Source organism: Sebastes fasciatus, chromosome 18 (assembly GCF_043250625.1).
Source record: "Sebastes fasciatus isolate fSebFas1 chromosome 18, fSebFas1.pri, whole genome shotgun sequence".
NCBI classification, from domain to species: domain Eukaryota; kingdom Metazoa; phylum Chordata; class Actinopteri; order Perciformes; family Sebastidae; genus Sebastes; species Sebastes fasciatus.
Genome location: NC_133812.1, coordinates 12,573,123 through 12,592,782, shown reverse-complemented (window position 1 = coordinate 12,592,782; position 19,660 = coordinate 12,573,123). Strand labels below are relative to the sequence as shown.

At 40.6% G+C, this 19,660-nt stretch overlaps 1 protein-coding gene and 1 long non-coding RNA gene across 23 annotated transcripts in view; one reads left to right on the top strand and one right to left on the bottom strand.

Moving 5' to 3' along the window:
• The window catches only part of epb41l2 (erythrocyte membrane protein band 4.1 like 2), a 62,557-nt gene extending 50,576 nt beyond the window's left edge, over window positions 1-11,981 (top strand). For 6 of the 17 annotated variants that reach the window (XM_074615919.1, XM_074615920.1, XM_074615906.1 and 3 more), the window contains 9 exons: window positions 270-440; window positions 1,220-1,405; window positions 3,053-3,121; window positions 3,498-4,127; window positions 5,368-5,496; window positions 5,810-5,908; window positions 6,477-6,557; window positions 7,961-8,075; window positions 8,389-11,981. In XM_074615919.1, coding sequence (XP_074472020.1) covers window positions 270-440; window positions 1,220-1,405; window positions 3,053-3,121; window positions 3,498-4,127; window positions 5,368-5,496; window positions 5,810-5,908; window positions 6,477-6,557; window positions 7,961-8,065 — 1,470 coding nt within the window. In that variant the 3' untranslated portion in view covers window positions 8,066-8,075; window positions 8,389-11,981. The remainder of the gene's footprint in view (window positions 1-269; window positions 441-1,219; window positions 1,406-3,052; window positions 3,122-3,497; window positions 4,128-5,367; window positions 5,497-5,809; window positions 5,909-6,476; window positions 6,558-7,960; window positions 8,076-8,388) is intronic. The other 11 variants (XM_074615912.1, XM_074615913.1, XM_074615914.1 and 8 more) reach the window with 9 other exon arrangements.
• Window positions 11,475-19,660, bottom strand: part of LOC141756302 (uncharacterized) — a 27,146-nt gene continuing 18,960 nt past the window's right edge. For 5 of the 6 annotated variants that reach the window (XR_012591439.1, XR_012591441.1, XR_012591444.1 and 2 more), the window contains 2 exons: window positions 16,318-16,510; window positions 11,475-12,617 (listed from right to left, as the gene is read on the bottom strand). This is a non-coding gene — a long non-coding RNA (uncharacterized LOC141756302). Of the gene's footprint in view, window positions 12,618-16,317; window positions 16,511-17,794; window positions 18,197-19,660 lie in introns of those variants that run through there. The other variant, XR_012591440.1, reaches the window with a different exon arrangement.

Genomic DNA, 19,660 nt, shown 5'->3' with positions numbered 1-19,660 from the left:
CCTTTTAACCCTCTTTTTTTTACTACCTTCCCTCTGTTATCATTCATGTTTCTCTTCCTCCTTCCTCCGATCCATCTTATTCCATCTCCTCTCCCTTCTTTCACCCTCACCCTTCATCTATCCTATGTTCCTACATCCCAAATTTGATCCCAACCCCTCTTTTCTCTACCACCCATCATCCCTCATTTATCCATACTTATCTCATTTACTCTGCCCCATCCCCGCCCTCCCTCCCCCTCCACTCCCTCCCCCCTCCACTCCCTCATCAGGACCATGATAAGACCCAAGAAGACGTTCTGAAACACCAAGCTAGCATTAGCCAGCTCAAACGCTCCTTTATGGAGGCGCCGCCTCCCTCTCCTCCTCAGCCCAACCAGTGGGAGAAACGTCTCACCTCCTCTCCCGCCACAACGATACGTATCCAACAGCAACAGCAAGTGGTACGTCTGTCTGGATCTTTCTGTGTCACAAAAGAAGCATTGTTCAAGTGAAATGCTCTCTGTGCAGATAATTGCGGTGCTTCAAAAGTGTTTGTTGCAAAGAAACCAACAAATGTGGCTTTGGTAGACAGAAGTATATTGTGTGTGTGTGTGTGTGTGTGTGTGTGTGTGTGTGTGTGTGTGTGTGTGTGTGTGTGTGTGTGTGTGTGTGTGTGTGTGTGTGTGTGTGTGTGTGTGTGTGTGTGTGTGTGTGTGTGTGTGTGTGTGTGTGTGTGTGTGTGTGTGTGTGTGTGTGTGTGTGTGTGTGTGTTGTGTGTGTGTGTGTGTGTGTGTGTGTGTGTGTGTGCGCACCTGATTTAAAACTCAAAGTCCTCTCCTCTCTTACTCTTAAGTGGGCATTTTCATTTGATGCTTTCGCCATGGTGGGCATTTCATGACCTGTTGTTGGTGGACTATATGGATAGTTCTTCTGCTCCAATTCTTTGTCCCTTTTCAGCTGGACTCTTATCACATTTTACATCACATACATTTCCTGCAGTACAAAGGGTTTTATTCTGCTGGTTTCTGATCTCCTGAACAAATCTATTTCATTCTGCTCTGGTTTATATTATCATTACTAGATGTAAAAGCATGGCTGCTCTTTATTTAACGTATGCAGATCTTCCTCTGTTTGTTTGTTTTTATGTCTTGGGGATTTCTTTTCTATCTGTCCTCTCTCAAAAGTTCCCTTTTTTTTCTCTTCCTCTCTGCTTTCTGTGTGTGTTTGTGTGTTGCTGTAGAGCCTTGAAGAGGAGATAGCTTCTGTACTTTTCAGTAGACACTCTGGCACTGGTTTTTATTCAGCTCCATCAGCCTGCAGTATTCCCGAACCAACTCTAGATGCCGATATAACCACATCTACTACTTCCGCCGCTGCTCCGCACGGGCTTCTTATTCCCCCAACTGCTCCACTCTCTGCAACCGAGGTGCTGCTACTGAACATTTAGCAGTCGGTTTACTCTCAATGCAGTCATTGAAAGTAAATTCAGATGTCTCAGTAAATTAAAGATGCTTGCCAGATGTGTCCGCAAACTGCACTAAAGCGATGTCCATAATGCCTGCTGTGGATGCGGGATGAATGGTGGTGATTTAGTGTCACCACCATTCATCCTGAATAATGGGCATGGTAAATCTAATCTGAAACAACTAACAGCTGTGAATGCCATGGATGTTAGGGCCTCCTCTTGTTTGTTTTTGTGATGGTAATGTGTCAGGATTGAATGCAAATGCAGCAATCTGCTCCATTCTTTTTTAAATCTCTTATTTACCCAACCCCCGTAGGCAAAAATAACTCTAAAATCGAAGCAGGTATTGAAGCAACAGTTTGCATCACGCTTAAAGGAACAGTGTGTAGCATTTAGGGGGGATCTATTGGCAGAAATGGAATATAACATTAATAAGTATGTTTTCTTTAGTGTATAATCACCTCAAAATAAGAATCGTTGTGTTTTCGTTACCTTAGAATGAGTCATTTATGTAAGGGATAATGTACAGCGAGCCGGTCATTGTTGCGAAATAAACCCCGACAGGGCGTTGCGGAGGGGTGAACTGAAGGGGTTTATTTCAAAATAATGACCCGCTAGCTGTACATCATCCCGCTTATTACACGGCTACTTACTTAGGAAAGCAATAATTTTACACAAAAATGGTATGCCAGAGTCCGACATCAGAACTGCGTCCATAGCAACGGTCTGTTATAAAGAATTACCTTAGAAAGCTGTAATTGACCAATCAGAATCGAGTATTTAACAAAGCCGTGTAATAAATCTTCATAGGGAACGTGGTCCTCTCCACGGAGTCCGCCAAGTTGCACCGCCATGTTTCTACAATAGGCCAGAATGGACAAACACAACTCTGTTAACTTTTCCTGCTTGTGCCCGAGTCAACAACGTTACTCGCTCAAATCGCCGCCGCTCTCTCTCTCTCTTGCTTCACCACTCACTTCCTACTTACACACACACTCAAAGCACTCTACTCTTACAACAACTGGCTCTAGAGAGGGCCATTTGCGTTTTCGCGCCGGCCAACGTAGCAATCCTACACGCTTGGCACACGGGGAGAAGTTGTAATCTGCAACCTCACCGCTAGATACCGCCAGATTCTAAACACTGTTCCTTTAAAAAAAAGACAAAAATGGCACACGAGACATTTCAAAGTCTACACTAAATTCATTATGGTGTGCCATGTTTTCTGTGATCATCACCATCTAAAAGAAACTGCTGACTCCAATGCCATGCTTCTTTTATCTTTTTATCTTTTCAAGATAAGCTTCTGTGTTCATTGATGGGATATTCTCTTTAATCTGTTTTCCATGGATCTTTCTATTTTCTATTCTTCTTCCATCCCGTCTCTTTCACTGCCTGCTGCAATGATCTTGCTACTTGATTGTGCATGAGATACCGTCCACCAGGGACGGAGAGGGAGATAAGAAGGATGGAGAATCCAAACTAACACATTCAATCCTTCCCCCCCGTGCTGTCATAACAAGCATCACAATATCGCTAAGTTAACAATGATGATGTCGCTGCTGGTGTGTGATTGATGATTGTGACGGTAACTTCTCTGTCACGCAGGAGAGTGAGCCCCAAACGGAAGCAGCTGCTGCCGATAACACGATCTCTGACACCAAAGAACCTGCAAAGGTGCTCTTAACGTTCTCCTATTAATCCATCCAGCCTTCCGTTCATGACGCTTTTCATCCCCCGTTTCCTTCACACCTCCATTTTCCACTGGCAGCTGGAAATGTCCACAGCCGTCCATTCTTGACTATTCATTTGTCTTCCTCTCACTCTTACATCTTTGTCCCTCTTTGTCCACAGTTTGATCATCTTCATCTTCTTTTGATTCCTGATTTTCTGTTGCGTATTATATTATTTTTGTTGATTTCTTATTTGTGTTCAATGATCATGTTATGCTTCTTTTTGTCCCCATGCGTTTGTTGTGTATGTGTGTGCACCTCATTGCGTGCGTCCCGTGCACTACGTGTACATGTGTGTATGTATGTGCGTGTGTGTATAGACAACCGAAGTCGAAATCGAAGAAACCGTTGTCGTCCAAGAGGTTTCCATAGCGCCCAAACCTGGACTTGTCACGGTTACGACCAGCAACCCTGCCGGTCCGCCTGCAGAGCAGGAAACCACAAGAGAGCAGGAAGTAACGGTCCAAGAGGAAGTAGTGGTAGCGGAGGAAACAAAAGCGGCGAAGCAGGAGAGCGTTTCATCTGAAAGCGAGAGCGAAGAAGAAGCGGAGTACCATCCGAATGTCTCCATCTGCCATACGCAAATACCAGAGGAGAAGGAAGAGGAGGAAGAGCAGCAGGAAGAGGAGAAGACAGCGGAGGAGCAGGTTGACTCGGCTACAGATGCTCCTTCCCTTCCAATTACAGTCAGCCAACCTGTAGAGGAAGAGGAGTCCAGGAAAGAGGACGCAGAGAAGAACGCAGAGGAGGAGAAAAAAGCGGAGAGGGAGACAGAAGAAAGCATCGACGATCCGATGATAACCCCTGACGAAACTCCTAACGGTCACAACCTGCTGCCCGAGGAGACCGGGACGGTCACCACCGAGGAGGAAGAGGAAGAGCCTAAAATGAACGGAGAAGCCTCTCTGGTCGAAGCAGAGCACCGGCCACATGTTATTTGTTGCTCTGAGGTAAAGTCTTCACTGGGCCGACTGCGGAGCTTCTCCCCGGAGCTTTGACCCATCCTACCAACTGTAGAAAACACCCACATTTGTTTCCTCCTTCCTGCTTACCACAGTGCCGGTTTCCTTCCAGCTTGCGTGAATATTTAAGCCCCATGTACATCCTCACACTCATGTTTGTCCTGTGATGAAAGAAGTACAGTTAAAACAGACTCAGGAGTCATATAATGATACAATTCATCACCAGTGTTTTGGTGTCAAGTTACCATCCACTTCATAGTTCATTTCAGTCTCTATGTTCACCATATTCATATATTTTCTGTTATCATCATACTTCATACATGCCTAGTTCACTCCTGCCCCACATAGTGTGGTGTGTTGCATCGTATGTTAGTGATGTGAAGTAAATGGGGCCTAAGTGGGGAAATGCATGACGCCTTTTTTTGCTCTGCATGCCATATTATTTCACCATTTGGTGCGTGTGTTTGCTTGTGTGTGTGTGCGTGTGTGTGTGTGTTAGCGTGTCCTCCTCCACGTGTTTGGCAGTGATGCTTCTCTCTGTCTGCTAGCGTTTCAATTGGCTTGTCACGGTCACCATGGTAACGGTATTGTGGAAATCATCATTGCCAACCACTTTGGGAAATGCCACCCCGCCTCATCTGAATGTCATCTTTCTGCATGCTCGTTTACATATCAATCTCCGTCTTTGTTCGCCAGTCATTTGAGCATCGCTTTTGTTTTGTTCTTTTATGGGCTCATGTTTTATGCATGTTTGTGGTTTGTGTCGTACTTTTTGAGTTTTGCACGTTGAACACCAAAGATGTTTTTTTCTTGTAGTCGTGCTGCTGTTGTAGCTGTTGCTTGTGCATTGTTGGAAGTAGTCGTTGGCGTCGTATTGTGGGTTTTGTGATGTTGACTCGCATGAGTTTGGAAGCTCTTGATATCTTTTTTGCATGAATTTTGCTGCATTTACTCACATGTATTGTGTTTTATACATCTACAACTACTGCTATGTGTTACCACTGTGTGTGGAACAGGTGAATCACTTCAATTTCAATACGATAAATACTTAATTTGATAACAAAAACAAAACTCTTTATGAATTGATTGACTTGGAAGTGAATTTCCAAATCTAGTGCATAGATACCAACATGTTTCTTTATGTTTCCTTAACTGTCTCAGGTTTAATGTATTAACCCTCTTTGTATCAATCCTCCCCCCCTCACTTCTCTCTCTCGTCCCTCCCCAGCCACCCGTGGTAAAGACAGAAATGGTGACTATATCAGACACGTTTGCAGCCCAGAAAACTGAGATAGCTACAAAAGAAGTGCCCATCGTACATACGGAAACCAAGACCATCACATACGAAGCCGCACAGGTGCACACTAATGAAACACAGGGAGCATGTTGTTCATTTTGTTCTTTTTTTTCGTGTGTCAGCATTGTATTTGTGTTTTAGATTTCATCATTATTTTTTTAAGGCTTTTGTTTGAAAGCATGTCCCAAAAAGCTTCCTCCCAAGAAAACAGCATGCATGCAGACGTTATTTCATTCTTTCTTCCCCCAGGGGAAATCATTTCATTTTAGTTTGTGAGAAAAGTTTTTTTTTTGAACATCAAACATCATCCAGCGGGGATATCCTAATGTTAATGCACAGCTAATGATCTCTCTTGGTCTTCCTCTGTTATCAGTTGGATGGTAACGGCGAAGGCGAGCCCGGCGTGTTGATGACTGCTCAGACAATCACCTCTGAATCTCTGTGTACCACCACGACCACACACATTACCAAGGTACAGACACACACTTCCCCTACCAGTTTTATGTAACGTAACAATCATACACATTGATGTATAAAATGTGTATGCAGTATTGGTTACCATGGCACCTGTGCATGCTGTATCATGGTGCCCTACTACAGTGTTTGTACTCTTCTGTCATTTTTCTTCTTTTTTTTTTTTTTTAAATGATTTTTATTGCAATAAAATCCAGAATCTGTACAACCACAAAATGTCCAATATATTTACATGTATTTGCATTATGATTATGATTATTATTGCTACATGTGTTAGGTATTATTATTATTATATTTATTTTTATAAACCCAGTGATGCATACAGAAAAAGACAACAAGAAAAAAAAAACTAACTAAAGAGAACTGGACAAACAGACGGGAGAGAGAAAAGAGAGATGTTTATTTGTTGAAATTGCTTTTCTTGTCAGTCTCCTGATGTTTCTCTCTCATCTGCTTTGACATGTTGTCACGACAACGCTAGCCACTCAGCCGTATCCCACCAGCACCGGGCCATCATTAACCCATTATAACGGGGCATCAAAACATTGTTGTATATTTTGTTGCAGACGTTAAAGGGCGGCCTATCAGAGACGAGGATCGAGAAACGCATCGTCATCACTGGTGACTGCGACATCGACCACGACCAGGTCAGTTTTCCAGTCACGCAGCGTGTCCCTACGCCTTGTTTGGTGTTTCAGCAACTTGGTTGATGAGTCGTTTTATTCTGACCAAATGTGGCTGGTTGTTTTTAGAATTGAAAGACATTTTTTTAGGGGAAATGATGCTGCTGAAGACTACTAACAGGTTGCCTAAGGGAACAAATAGACATCTGGCGACATGTCTATCATGTTGCTAGCAGTCTGAATGCACAATTTGATTTATTAATCACCTATTAGAGTTCCCCACATGCCATTAGTCCCACTCATTTGCTCTGATCTGCTGCATCATTCCTCCATACATCTAGAAAATGGCACCTTAACCTTTTTGTTTTTGCCACGCCGTGTCTGATTTTGTTGCCTGTCTTGGTTAGTTTGATTTTCTGTCTTTGTCTTTGATTGTCAGATTTTCACAATGACAAAAAAAATATTTTTTTGTTGTCCCAGATGTGATGAATACTACATGCTAAATCTACACATTAGTGCAGTCCAAGTGTATTTAGGCAATGACACTGACTTGTCTTCTAAGTGTTTGTTCTGTAAACAAGCATATTGGATCTGCTTTAATTTGAGGATTTTTACATCCTAATATTAGACAAATATTAATCCCTCTGCCCCCATATTGTGGGAGTAATTGGACCATTCTGCAGGTTTTGCAACCATCATCACCCTACAAATGAGAGAGTGGGTTTAAAATGGAGTACAACTCCTACACTGTTCACCCACTATGGGTACGAACACTCTCAAAACGTTATAAAATGTCTCATTGCCCATATACACACAGATTGCTCTGATAAAAAAAGATTTATAAACCCTGGCCTAAGTTTGTTTGAAGACCTGATAAAAAATTTATTTAAAGACATTTCAGATATTTGAAAGTGAATTTGCTGATACTTATGGGTGGCTTCCTCGAGAAGATATTTGGTGTCAAGATGCATGTAGCGTCCTCAAAATATCTTGAATATTTGCCTAAGAAAAAAACGTTTTTTACTCAGGTCTGGATGCATGATCCCTCGTCCACTGGTTTGTTTAAGTTGCCTGTCTTGTTTGATTCGCTGGATTTACATTTATTTTGAGTCGGAAATGGGATTTATTTTAAATAATTCTGTTTCCACTTGATGTGTCTGAAGCCATTTTACTTCATCCAGTTTACTTCATCACCATCATTAAACATTCAGTTAACCCAAAGAAGTAAAATGGCACAATCGGTCACATCGATCGTAAATCCAGCATTGTTGTCATTTTATTTATGCTTCTTCTTATTTAATTTTTCATTTAACTTCACCATTTTCCCCCCTCCTCCTCCTCCTCCTCCTCCCTTCTCCTCCCTCCACCTCCTCCACTGCCCGCTGTGCTCGGTGCTCCCACTGTGTGGTTGCCCCTCGCTACTACAGGCACTGGCCCAAGCCATTAAGGAGGCCAAAGAGCAACATCCTGACATGTCTGTTACCAGAGTGGTGGTTCATAAAGAAACTGAACTGGCCGAGGAGGAGGATTGACTGAACTCAGGTAATAATAATAATAGTAACTCATTATTATTATTATTATTCACGTTGAAAGTAATATCAGAGGGCTTTATTAACAGTGGGGGTGCATATTTACCGAAAATCAATGACATGGAACAAAAGCTCCCACACATGAAGCTGCTAAAAGCATCAGCCATCATCGCAGTATGAAGGAAGAGAAAGGAATATTACATTTAGGAAGGTAGGCAGCGACTGATGGAGGTCCGTGTGCGGAGTACAAAAGAAATATTTTGAGTAATGTTGAGCGCCAATTATCACACCACCCAATCTGACTGCCTTCACCTCTGTTTTCCCAGAGCTGAAGGGCCCATCGTGACAGTTTTCTCTGACGTCGAACGACCTCCCATCACCCTACGACAACCAACCTTGACTGACTGAAGAGGAGGAGGAGAAGAAGAGCTGAAAGACAGAAGGAGAAGGGTTAGACAAACGGGAGAGTCTTTCTTACATGTCTGTGGTGCGTCTGAATCCCTCACTCCAAAAACCAAGAAAATGAAAAATAACATCCCCGCTCTTTCACGAGGGAACAAAAAAGAACCACTTTGTTAGCTTAACATTTGTAGCCTGTTTTTATTTTTTAATAGTGCTTTTCTTTTCTTTTAACTGTTTTACAAAAAGAGAAGGTAGTGTCTGTCATGTATTGCAAACTTAAAAAGCTACAGGGATGCACTGATAACCAATCCTGATGAGATACAAACGATAATCGTATCGTTGTACTGATTAATTCACCAGTAACTGTGACCTTCAATAACTCATTCACTCACTTACAAAACAAATGTAGCTTTTTTTTCATTGATAAAAAAAAGATGCAGGCGATCTCAAATAGAGAACGCGTTTTTTTCTTCCATCATTTTTGTCAAAAAGTAATTCATTTGACGCTTAAGTTTTTGTACTTTTTTTTGTACTGTATCAGCAGTGGAAAAGTGGTATTGGTGCATTCCTAAAAAAAGAAAAAAAAAAGAAGTAATTTGTTAAATTACAGCTCCCTCCCTCACTTCGTTATGTTGTAAATGGAGAGTAAAATAATATAACAGTGTAACAGAATCAGTCTTACTTATTATTAAAACACATTCACAGTGAAATGATCGGTAGAACCAGCTGTGTCACATTATCACATTTTATTACTAACAGTTACAGAAAACAGGGAGCTGTAACTTAAAATAAATCAACAATCAACCAGGTTTTTGAATTTCTATGATTCTGTCTTGTTTTTTTTCTGTAAGTATAGTTATTATTCATCCACATTCCTCGTGTGTTGACTGGCGGCGGAGTGAGTTCATTTTCAGTTCAATTCACTTTTTACTCTAAGAAGAGATGACATTTTACCATTTTACAGTAGGTGGGAATCTTAATTAAGCCCAATGACGCAGGTGGAATTAATTCTGTAAGTTTTACTGTATTTTATAATTCATTTTTTTTACTAAATGGACTGAAAATTAACTGACTTTAAAGCTGGTGTATACAACTTTCTGTACAGTAAAGATGAAGGTTATTAGATGGGAGCAGTAATGCAGCTTTTTTTTTGCAGTAGCTAAACGCTCTCCCTGGGCCCGCCCACTGTACGACACTAGCCATTCCTATTGGGCCACAGGGAAGCAGTAAACTGACTTGTGATTGGGAGAGAGGACCAGTGAACTGAAGGATAATTGGGAGATTAGAGGCGGCGCCGTGTAGCGTCCGCTAACAACTTGGGAGTGAAAAAGAATTAGATGCATGTTGGCCTGTTTCACTCGTGTTATTTTTTGCATCCTGAAGTGAGTTAAAGCTGTTTTAATATTCTTAGGGGGCAATGCTTAATACACAATCTGTAATTTAAGCACAGGTACCAAAATGAGGACTCACAGTTGGAACAACTTGAAAAAACTGTTTTGTCCCAACAATTCATAACAATGGGATTTCTACCAGTTTGCTAACTCTGCATCAGAGCCTGTTTGTCGTCATAGTTCAGCACTTAATTTCACTCCCAGCTTCTCTTCGTACCAGACTAGATAACGCCAACAAACCCTGCTAAGATATAATGAGATCTGGGATTCAATTCAGCATGTCTTCACACATTTGTTTATCTTGCAAGAGCATCTTGAGTGAGTCTAGATAGAAGGCTACGGTGTTGATTGGTTTTGAGAGTGTGTAGATGACAGATTATCTCGGCTCATACAGTACGTCTAGATGAGATTATCTTCGACCCGACGCCCGGCCGTGTTGTAACTGTTTTCACCGCAACCAAATATTCTTCAGCATTAAAGTGATTTTATATGTTTTTGATTTGTTTCAGAAATTACATTCAGTCGTGTGTATTACACACAAAAACACTTTGCCGGTACACTACAAACACACACACACACACACGTGGAAACAGTTACAACACAACAGTGAAATGCATCTTAAAGGGAAGTGTATCCGAGGGTTTGAAGTGCTCTTGAAACCCCCAAATGGAATGCTTGTGATGTTTTATTCAATCGTCGGTGTCCTTTTACCCAAATGTTCCACAAAAATGTGACTTTGTGTGTAAATATTCGTCGCATTAAATGGGTTAGAACGAGGCGCTCGGTCTGACGCATTTAGTCGACACAGATGTTCAGTGTGAGCTGCACAAAACAAAACACATTCTCCTGAAATTCAACTGTTTTGTAAGCAAAGAAGTGCCACAGATTAATATGAAAACATTCCACCTGTACCTGCCTAGATCTATTTTAACCCTCCAATCTGACTGGATTATGGAGGGATTTTGAATTGGAGTTTTTTTTTTTTATTGAAGAAATATTAACATATTCTCCACATTTGAAAACAGGTTAAGGCTTTTTCTTTCTGGGCTGATGCACGTCCAGACAGTGGAGTGGTATTGTTTAGGCTTTCTATTGGGAAACACTGGTCTGACCTCTACTATGCAGCAAAATTACATTCCAGATGAGGGGAAAGCTTTAACCTCTAACCCTCTTTGCAAAGAGACAAAAGCAGCAGAAAAACATTTTGAAATAAACCGTGCAACACGAGGCAGCTTGTTCCAAAACTTTTAAAAAAGCATCGGTTACATCACAACAACTATATTTGTAGATTTTTTTCTCATAATTCGTTGTCTTTTTTTCTCTGTGATCTAGTTGTCGAAAGGTGGGATTTATTGTGCGCCCTCTTGGTAATTTTTAATATTGTAACAGTGTTTTTGACATTGAAGGAACACCACTACAAATCAAATTTTTTCTGCCACCATTTCTTTTTTTGTACTTTTAGTCCCAGGTTTAACCTCTTTTCGGGGGGTCTCTGGGCTCTGTTTTAACCAATCACAGGAGCTTTGAGGGGGGTTGCCAGGTCTGGTTTTCCAAAATGTTGGTAGCGCTACATTTTTATTTGAGGTTGATACAAAAAAATACTACCACAAATGAATGTCTGACCATCAGTAACCTTTATTAAGATAAAAAAACAGCACAGACAGACTGTTGAAAGTTTTGTTACCATGGCAACTGATGCTGATTCTACGCCAGCTGATTTCAAAACTGTCAGGGATCTCAACATTACGGAGGGCAATGCTACATGGAAAATACAACAAAATGCATTGCTGTTAGATTACATTAAATTAATAACATGATGAAGTAGATGTTTTAAATGGCAAAGGATAACTGGACGACCGTATTTACAGTTTTATCTCAGGCTTTATACCACAGATGAGACAATTAATACCAGCACAATTTTGTATTTAAAACTCCCAACAAGAACTTTGTAAAGAAACACATTCTGGAAAACCAACCACAGCCGCCTCATCGTTCCCTCTTTAGCCAACCAATGATCACCGGTAGGGTTTTTCTATCTAGCAGCTTAATTGTCTTGTGTCTCCCCACGCACAGCCACTCCTCCCCTGTGTAACACTGTTTAAATAAAGGATTGTTATACTCTGAAATCTGTTTCTTCATTCATTTGTTGCTTTATTTATTGATAAAAAGCATAAATACTGTATGTTAATGTTCATAAAATTAACCAGTATCTATTCATTTTGGCTCAGGTAGGCTAATAATGAAACATAGTTGTACTGTCATACAAAAGAAATCATTTCAAACTTTGCCCCAAGCTTAAACAAGAGGGTAAAAAAATAAATACAGCTCTAAGAAATGCCTTTAGCGTCATAAAATGAGAAGGTTATAGACAGTTGTCTTGATACCTTCCAGATGTCCCTGGGGGTTTTGACAACAGAGTATTTTTCACAGATCTTCTATGACAGATGATGATTTTTTTTACAGGCTTCAACATCCATCTTATTAAAGGCACCTTCATTATGCCTGAGAAACGTCCCTCCCTGCTGGTGTTCACATTGTTCTGTAGAGATACTCGTGTTGACTGGCAGGACTGCTTGGAACAATCAGAAAAGTGTTCATTTCAGCAGGTTTTTTAGTGTCTGGTCTGTTGATGAAGAGTGAGTATGTGTCCTGTCAGGTTTGAGAGTGCGACCCAGCGCTCCTTCTCCTCTGCTGTGTACTTCTGTCTATCTGCCCATAGATGGCACTTCTGTCTTGGGGAAACCCCGACAGATCAGCTTCAACTGTGGATGAAAGGAAGAAAAGAAAAAAGCAGAGCAATGTTTAAAACATAGTCTATATGAAATGGGTCACAAAAAACTAATTACATGGATTATAGTCTTATCAATACACTTATTGACAAGGTTAGTTTTTTTGGCTAGCCTAGATTTGGTAACACAGTCATCGAAGCATTAAGCAGCAGTGGATAGAAATGGAGCTAATATGATTTAAAAAAAAGTTATTTTTATAAAACGGTCGCTATATTCTGACAGTAGTGAAATGAGACAGGTAATCAGAAAAAAAATCATGTGTCTCTGTGTCCTCCGGTGCTCCTAAAGAGTTCACAGACCGGAGGAAAACAACCAATCAGAGCCGAGCTGGAGTCTGCCGTCTCTGAGCAGGTGTCAGTCACTCGCAAACTCTGATCAAACGGTCAAACTAGGCAGCGCTGATCAATTATTAATCAATATTCTGTTAGTGTAATGCCTATTTCTTCGTTCGCGAGTGATTGACAGCCGCCTCCGTTGAATGAACAGCCAATAGGAACGCTCTCTCTCTCTCTGAAATGACCTGTGATTGGCCAAAGTTTCCCATCACGAGCTAGATTTTTTCAAAACTTGAAAACAGAGCCAAGAGGAGGTGCAGAAGTCTAGTTATCTCTCAAAACACTTATTAATTAACAATTACAATATTGCTGAAAGGTTATTATTGAAATTTTGCCCAATGATGCCAAAAATATTCTGCCTACTGCAGGTTTAACAGCTTTAGATATACAGTTAGATAGATAGATAGATAGATAGATAGATAGATAGATAGATATATGGATAGATAGTAACTTTATTGATCCTGAGGGAAATTCAAGTTTCCAGCATCACAGTTCCATAGAGCAAAACATGTTAGTAAAAAGGCTGTAAAAAAGTTAGTAATGCAAAGTACAAAGTACAAAAAAGATACCAGATATAAAAATACAAGGAGATGAAGAAAACTGTTAAAACTGAATATAGTGCAGGGTAACAGCTGTGATACACGACTATTAAAATTGTGAATATAGTGCAGAAAAGACTGTTAAAAATGAGTATAGTGCAGGGTAACTCCAGTAGCTTAGTCTATGAAAGTGCACTGTATGCATTATTATCATATTGCCCTATGTTTCAGTTCTTTCATTGGTATATTGCACTTTTACCAATTATTTAAAACTTTGATCAATGACTAGTTAATTAATGATTTAGGTGGTCACTGTCATAGTATATAAGCCATAGATATAAGCAGTCACTGGCTTTTAGGTCTGCAAAAGTTATTGAAACAGCTAGCTACTGTTAACTGTCTGCGCATGCGCAGTGAGGATCACTCATTTGACTCCTCCTCTTCACCTTGTAGTCATGGTTACAGGTGACTGACAGCAGGTAATAAGCTAACAGCTAAGCTAGCTCTTAAAACGTGGCCTCATCACTCTAGCTCATCATTATTGAATATAACAATTCAATGTTAGTTTCTAGCCCATTGTTTTTAACTTTTAGAGTTTACATAGTTTACTAATGTTATGTTGTTTGCTCCCTGTTGCTGCAAATGGGCCTGTTTTATTAGGAAAGGGGAAAGGATGTCTTTTAATGTTTTACAAGCTGGAGGAACCCCCCTGTGGTTTGGCGAAGGATGGATGTCTCCTCAAAAGGCAGCCACAAGGAGGACCACCACATAACTGAGTGAGTTTATATTAAAAGTATACAGTACTGTGTCAATTACACCACCTGAAATGCAACTTTAGACATATTTCTCATTGTCAGTAAAACACTGAACCTCTCTTTCTCATAGAAAGCAGTCTTCTTTCATTTGAGTACCAGTGACGAACCGTAAACTGCAGATTGGTCGTAATTTATTATAATTGGCCTCAGAATAAACATCAGCTTTCTGGCTTTACTACCTTGTCCGTTGATGCAAGCCCATGCATCCCTACAGAATAAAGTTAAAGGGACTGTTTGTAAGAATCAGAAATGCTTGTTAACAGCGACACCTGTGGATGTTAAGTCTCGCGCTTGTGCTCGCTCTACATAGACGTGAACGAGCATCGCTCAAAACAGTGAGGCGACACACGTCAGCTAAAACCACAATATCACTCTATATTTCAGCTGCTTGGCAGTAATGTTAGCTGACCAGACGAAGGTCTCTCCATGAATCAATGCTGATCCTAGTGTTGGCTTTTCCTGCTTCAGCCTCCCGACCGCGGTTGGAGGGAACGGGGGAGACACCGGTACCCGGTCGGAGACGATAACGTTACTCGCTGCGGAGCCCCATCACTTCACAAGACACGGGAAACCTCTGTTGGTCTGGAGGAGCTGCAGCAGTTATTTCTGCACAAACGTCCACTGTACATTCACTAGATATTCTCAGAGCTAAACTAAGTGTCCTTGCAGTGTGTAGTGCGCGCATCCATGTGAGGTGGAGCGAAAGAGCGAGAACGAGGGCGCTGTGTGAATGAAGGCAAGCAGGCAGCGGAGCAGAGTACAGCAGAGACTCCGGCCCTGGAGACCAAAGCTACGGTCTCCCCCGCGTCCTCCGACCGCGGCCAACACTGTTTTGCAAGACGGGCTTCACTAGATATAACTTTGCGGTTTTGGTGCTTCCATGTAGTTTGTGTCGGAGTCTTGTCTGAACAGCGTAACCACACGCGAGCAACGCATGGCACACCGACCCGGATCGATTTATACGTGTAAGAAGTTACAAACAGTCCCTTTAATCGATAACTGTAATTTTAAAGTTTGGATGTAAAGTTCCAGCTCCTCTTGATGATGACCTCATCCCAAAATCAATATTCTCTGCTTTAACGTTAGATAGCTTAACACTAACAGCTTTTAAATACAAATTTGGGGCTAATCTAAAGATAGTCTACATAAAAGTAATCTTCACTTTCATATATCTTGTAATATTGGGTGCGAATGATGAAAGTCGACCCATGATCTTTGCTGGATGCGTCTATAACTAAGTGTGTCTGTATTTTATGTCAAAGCAAAGCGCAAATGGGGTTAGTTTCACCTATCAAAACAACGCTTGTTATTAGAGAACACACACACAGATGAAAGAAAAGCAATTTCTCCAAGGTTTTCCTGCAGTAACCCTCTTTAACACACACATACTCTATCCCTCCCACATCCACACAAACCAAGCCAGTATAACTAATTGCCTCAGTGATCAGTATCTTCACAGTCAAAATTCTGTTTCATCCTAAAAATGTCACTTTGCCAAGTTTTTCTTTTCTTTTTCTTGGAGCCTATTTTGGATCTGTTTCATTATTTAGAGTGTAGCTTAGTTTCGTGGCCCCTAGACATTTTTTCTACCTGGGAGCGACATGAGCTGTCAGGTGTTGTTCAAAAAACAATGTGGATATAAGACTTCTACAAGCCGCTGTTGGTTGCCTGTGTATATTTGCAGATGCTGTACAATGGTGCACTTCATGTTTTATTTTGCTGTGGATGTCGGTATGAAATGAGAATATTTTCTTGACATCGGCATGGTGTGTAGTGCTGGCTATAGCGATTTATAGCACGCAATGAAATCTCAACTTTGGAGTGTGCGGAAATCCTTACGACGTGGTGATTATGTATTTATAGTTTTCCCCTGAAGAAAGACATCTCCCTACAGTATCCATTTAGCTACACAACACCATAAATATAACATATAGCAAGTACGTGTGGACATGGGCTAGACATGTAAAGTTAATGACATGCCTACCCTGTCTGAGTTTCCAGCTGAGGTAGATAATCAGTTGCAGCAGCAGTAGACAGACGGACAAGAACAGCAGCAGGCCAAACAGCCAGAGAGGAGGAAAGCTGTCCGTCTCTCTGTCCGTCTGCGCGATGGTCTGTCGAAGGAACAGAGCCAAATCAGCCCAGGGCCCGGTCAGCACCTCCATGCTGCCCCCGTCCTACATGAGAGGAAGCAAATGGAGAAGAGAGAGGAAGTCAGGATTAATGTGATGACATGATACCTGAGGCACAATCAGATACTTCAGTAAGCATTCATTAAGTGATGTGAAGGTCCAAAGACATCTAGGCTACGTACCAAGATTAAAACTGGGGCTAAAAATGCTTTAAACGTTTCTTAGACTATTATGTTACATATAACAGCTGTTTTAATAGCATATAAATTACTATATTTGAAGGTGAAGCAGGTCCTACCTACAGTACATGTTGAGATATATTAATTGAAATGATCAGAAGGGTGGGTGTAAATCCTTTAAAGTTCAGTAAAATAAACTTATAAATACAAAGTGTAAGAATATACTGTAGCAAGAGGTTACTAAGCAAATACTTTCGAGTGTAGTTTTAATGAACTGGAGTAATTTGAGTATTGTAACAGTGATTTTTAGATGAGGAAAGGAATCAGACAGTGTGACACACTTGGCCATTATTCATTTGAAAAATACCAATCGATTTACCATTCAAAGTGAGATGGGGAAATAATGTAGTTATAATAATTTCGCATTGTCTTACAATTAAGTGTAGAAACTCTAGGTGTCATCTTTATTATGTTGATATGAACTATAGTGAATAACCTTTGTGGAAACTGGGTAGGAACTGACGAATATGCATCAGATTATTGATTTTCAGTGGTGATCTGCTAAAATGTTGTATGAGACATAAGGACTTAATTTTCATTTTTGTTGAAGTCACCTAACATCAGCATGCAGCTCAGTCCAGTGAACATCAGTTGGATGTAACTATGTGCTTACCGGTTATATTGATTTTGAGTAAATATGTTTATTATGCTATTTTTTTCAAACATATCTATAGAGCTGCAATTTATTGATTAGTTGTCAACTACTAAATTAATCGCCAACTATTTTGATATCAATTAATTGGTTTGAGTCATTTTTTAAGGAAAAAAAGATGAATATTTTCTGTTTTCTTTACTCCTCTTTGACAGTTAACCGAATATCTTTGATTTGTGGACAAAACAAGACATTTGAGGACGCCCAGCCGTAATTGAAATACATTTTGAGAACAAAGCACTGTAGTAGTGGTTGTTCTATTTTTTGTTGATGGTTATGTCATATGTGTCATTTCCTTAATGTTTGAATAGGAAAACACAAAAAGATTCACGCTGGTGCAGGATCACCGTGTCCCAAAACAAGTAGCTACACTCACAGGAAACACAGTCTTAAAGGCACATCTGTTGTTAGCTGGTATATGTAAAAACATCTACTTACAGTTTTCAGGTTCCCAAAGCCGCGGGTTTGAATGGATGTGGAAATGACTCGCAGATGTCTGCCAAATATTATCAATGAGCTAATACATAGTTGTCCTGACAGTTGTCCTCACTCGTGTGAGTTTGTCTTCAGTCGCCAGGAATTGAGTGGAGGTCAAAGGTGACGTTTTTGCAATGGCAGTCACCTAACTTTAAAAGTTTCAAAATCCAGTCAGTGTCGGTGTGTCACATTAGGGTTTCAAAAGGTAGTGAGATAATCAACAGAATAAGTCCTCAGGGAGAAAGATGGTCGGTTCAGTCCAGAAGTAAAGGTTGTGATTCTTTTTTATCTGTCTCTTTGTTCTGTTTCTTTTCCTCCCCAGTCTCTCTCTCATTGGTAGAAATACCACCTCTGTTGTTGATGTGAACTTTGTTCTGTTACAACAGTCAAACCTTGTGATTGCTAAGAAGATTAGCTTTACTGGCCAGGCCTGTGTGTGTGTGTGTGTGTGTGTGTATATATGTGTGTGTGTATGTGATACAGTACAGAGATATAGAGTGTAGTGTTGGGGGGTTACTGCCAGTGTTGGAAATTAACTTTTTTGTCCACCTGCCACTTAGACTGGTTGATTCCAAAATCTACCAGCCACTCAATAGATTTGTTTTGTCTGGTGAGTGAAGCAGATCTGCTGTAGCAGCCATATTTGCATATTTTACCAGCATTTGGTTGGTTGCTGGTGCTAATTTCCAACCCTGGTTACTGCACGTTTCAGTGCCTTCAAAGCATGAACATGTGGGAAAACATTTGTCCTGTGTGTATGTTTGCATTGGAGCCTTTAGTAATGTTTTGATCAGTGAACCTTAGACTTGAGTGTGTCATAAAACTCTCACACACACTTTTCCTCTCTGATTGGAAATAGGTTTCTAATTTCTCTTATCTCCCTCCCTCTTTTCTTCTATCTATTCTCTCTATCTGTCTTCCCTTTTGTCTGTTTGTCTTCACCAATAAACACTGATACCTTTTTGATCTGTGGCAGTATTGATTACTTTAAAACAGAACTGATATCATCAAGCCTTTATTGTAGTTGTTACAACTAAGTCAGTTTAATACTAAGGCTTTAATCCAAACTGTAGTGCGAAGCCCCCTGCTGGAAGGACACACACATGTCTTTGTTTTTAGGTTTGATGAACACATTTAACACTTTTAAGGTGAATGACAATGTTTTTAATGCATGCAGAATATGAGGTGGCTTTAAATGTGTCACCCCATTTATTAAACCTGCGGTGGAAACAAGCTGTAAACACAGCACTGACATATATATCAACTTTTAAGTTGATGTGGCAAACCTGTGAGCTAACAGTTGCTTATTTTACTCATCCAAAAGGCATGGAGCAACATAAGCATCCATTTGGATCCGTGTTTCTGACCTCCTGGCGAATGTAAGTCCAATATTGACTCTCCTATTAGCTCTGATTTGGTCTCATTTGTTCACCAGCTAGTCGCTAACTGTGTCTGTGTGCTATTTGGTGCAGGGCAGGTAGTGTCAATTGAGTTTTAGATCTTTTTTTTTGGTTGAAAACAGCTTCCTGTAGCGGCCGCTATGAGAGCCGTGAACCAAACCAGTAAAGTTGCGGGCCGGAAAACCAAACCACTAAGCTGAAACACACCATAAAGCTCCGTAGAGCTGAGGGGAACTGCAGAGCCGGGTGATAATTCTCTGTAGGTCCGTCACTATGAGCGTCCCCTTTTCACATTACACATAGTCAAATGATCCATTGTTAATATAAAAAAAATATAGATTAGAGCAGCTTTAAGTAAAGTTTATGAACACTTACTTAAATTTCAGCTGTATTTTATTTTAATCCTGAATATTTTACAAAGCTAATT